This window comes from Typha latifolia, chromosome 7, assembly GCF_019914945.1.
Source record: "Typha latifolia isolate L0001 chromosome 7, TyphaL0001v2, whole genome shotgun sequence".
NCBI classification, from domain to species: domain Eukaryota; kingdom Viridiplantae; phylum Streptophyta; class Magnoliopsida; order Poales; family Typhaceae; genus Typha; species Typha latifolia.
The window spans coordinates 12303365-12305339 of NC_133092.1; the positions used below are offsets into that span (position 1 = coordinate 12303365).

The 1975-nt window shown below is 43.4% G+C and overlaps 1 protein-coding gene across 1 annotated transcript; it reads left to right on the forward strand.

Moving 5' to 3' along the window:
• Positions 1-200: 200 nt before the first annotated feature.
• LOC140792664 (uncharacterized) lies at positions 201-1342 on the forward strand. The gene is made up of 3 exons (XM_073143787.1): positions 201-283; positions 392-467; positions 579-1342. The coding sequence occupies exons 1-3, from the start codon at positions 260-262 to the stop codon at positions 1232-1234; spliced, it is 756 nt and encodes a 251-aa protein (XP_072999888.1). The 5' UTR covers positions 201-259; the 3' UTR covers positions 1235-1342.
• The last annotated feature ends 633 nt before the right edge of the window (positions 1343-1975 follow it).

The window sequence follows — 1975 nt, forward strand, 5'->3', positions numbered from 1 at the left end:
GTAGGAGAGGAGAAGGGCAATCTGGGAACGGAAAGGAAAACTTAGATCAATTGCCCACCTTTACGTACATCCCATGAGTTGTCCCCAGAACGAGCTGTTAATAAAGAGTTCTCATATTTTATTTATTCCAAAAATGCCCCTACAAGATTTGTGTATATATATAAACCCCAAGCAATCGCAGTGTAAGCACCACCCCCACAACTACCTCCTCTTCTTCCTCTTCTCAGAGGATACTCTTCTCCTTCCATTAGCAATCGCCATGGCTAAGGAAGAAGACCTTAAGGTTAACCTCTCTCTCTCTCTCTCTCTCTCTCTCTCTCTCTATATATATATATATATATCTCTGTCTGTCCCTATCTTTCTCTATCTAATAGTTAGTGCTTTGTTGCAGAGAGTTGATCTAAAAGTTACTGTGAATTGCTGCGAGGGATGCAAGAGGAAGGTGATGAAAGCCATAAGCATTAAAGGTATCAATCAACTTTACCAACTCGTCTCTCTTCTTCTACATATGTATATATATGTTGTAGTATTATTTGTCTAACAATTCAAAGATATGTGCGTATATAAAATGTATTCAGGGGTACTGAAAACAGAGATCCACCCAACTCTTCCCAAGGTCACCGTCGTCGGCAACTTCGACACCAAGATGCTCATAAAGAAGCTCGCCAAGATCGGCAAGAACGCGGAGATACTGCCGCAAAAGGAGGAGAAGAAATCCGACGGCGGCGGCGGCGGCGGCGAGAAGAGACCTGAGAACGCCGCCGGCGAAATGGAGAAGCCGAAAGAAAGCCATTGCGACGACCATAAGGCCACCACCAAAGAGAAGGAGAAGAAAACAGAGGCGGATGACACCAAGAACAGAAGCAGAGAAGATGCTAAGGAAAAGGATAAGAAGAGAGGAAACGAGAGTAAAGAGAGCAGAGAGAGCTCTGTTTCCGATGCAACCAAGCTCATATACCCTCCAATCGTCACTGCTCTTCCTCAAATGAATTACGCCATGAGTCCCAGCATAGTCCAAGGCTATGGTAATCCCATGGCAACCCATCATCCCATGGTGTTCCCCCCCATGCCATACTACCCCATCAATGCTTACTCTGCTCCATTGCCATATGCTTACCGGGATAACTACTACTGCGAGCCGCCGCCGCTTCAACGCCCGCTGCAGCCGCCGGCTTCTTCGGGCTTCGGAGACTACTTCAATGATGAGAACACTGTCGGATGCCATGTTATGTGATCATATGCTACTCCATTCTAAATGCTAAATGTTAGCAGCTTAAATTTTGGGTGGTTGTAATATCAAGGATTCATTTTTCATAGCTTATTGACGAAAGTTTTGCGCTCAGTTAGTGAACGATATATTTTTAAACTGGAACACTGAAAAATAATGGTTCGTAGAGACCAAGATTTTGACTACCAGATCTTAAACTGTTATGACTAATGATAGAAAGGAATATGGTATCAATAAGGCTTTAGAAAGGGAGGGAGGGGGGAAAAAATGGTTGAAAAAAGGTTGCAGAGTTTTGGTAGATGGCTTTTGGAAGATGCTTTGAATTGTTTACGATCGAAATCGCGAGGAAAGGAGGGGAGTTAAGATAGGAAGCATTTGGTACTTTTGGTAGCTAAGACTTCGTTTGGGTCCATGAAGAAGGAATAAAGGAGAAGACCCATCTGAATTAGATATCATCACCATCGATCCTACTACTACTACTACTACTAACAAGAGAGAGAGAGAGAAGCTTTGAATCTGTCAACACCCACCCATGCATGCCATAGATGTGTTAAAGAAGACGCGTGTTTGTTCGGATTCGGAGTTGGTCAACGGTCGTCTTCCTAATGGATGGATGTTGGAAACATTGAAGACTATCTCTAGAAGTATTCTTCTTTATCTAAAGATGGTGACTTAATTGCGATTCCCCTGTACTTAATAGTTATTCTTCCCCGTGATTAAGGAAGTCATCGGATCAACTCCAACTCC

Excerpts from the sequence above, each read along its gene's own strand:
- LOC140792664 (XM_073143787.1), top strand. The coding sequence starts at position 260 with ATGGCTAAGGAAGAAGACCTTAAG. Across the intron at positions 284-391 it reads CTAAGGAAGAAGACCTTAAG|AGAGTTGATCTAAAAGTTAC; the intron begins GTTAACCTCTCT and ends GCTTTGTTGCAG. Across the intron at positions 468-578 it reads GAAAGCCATAAGCATTAAAG|GGGTACTGAAAACAGAGATC; the intron begins GTATCAATCAAC and ends AAATGTATTCAG.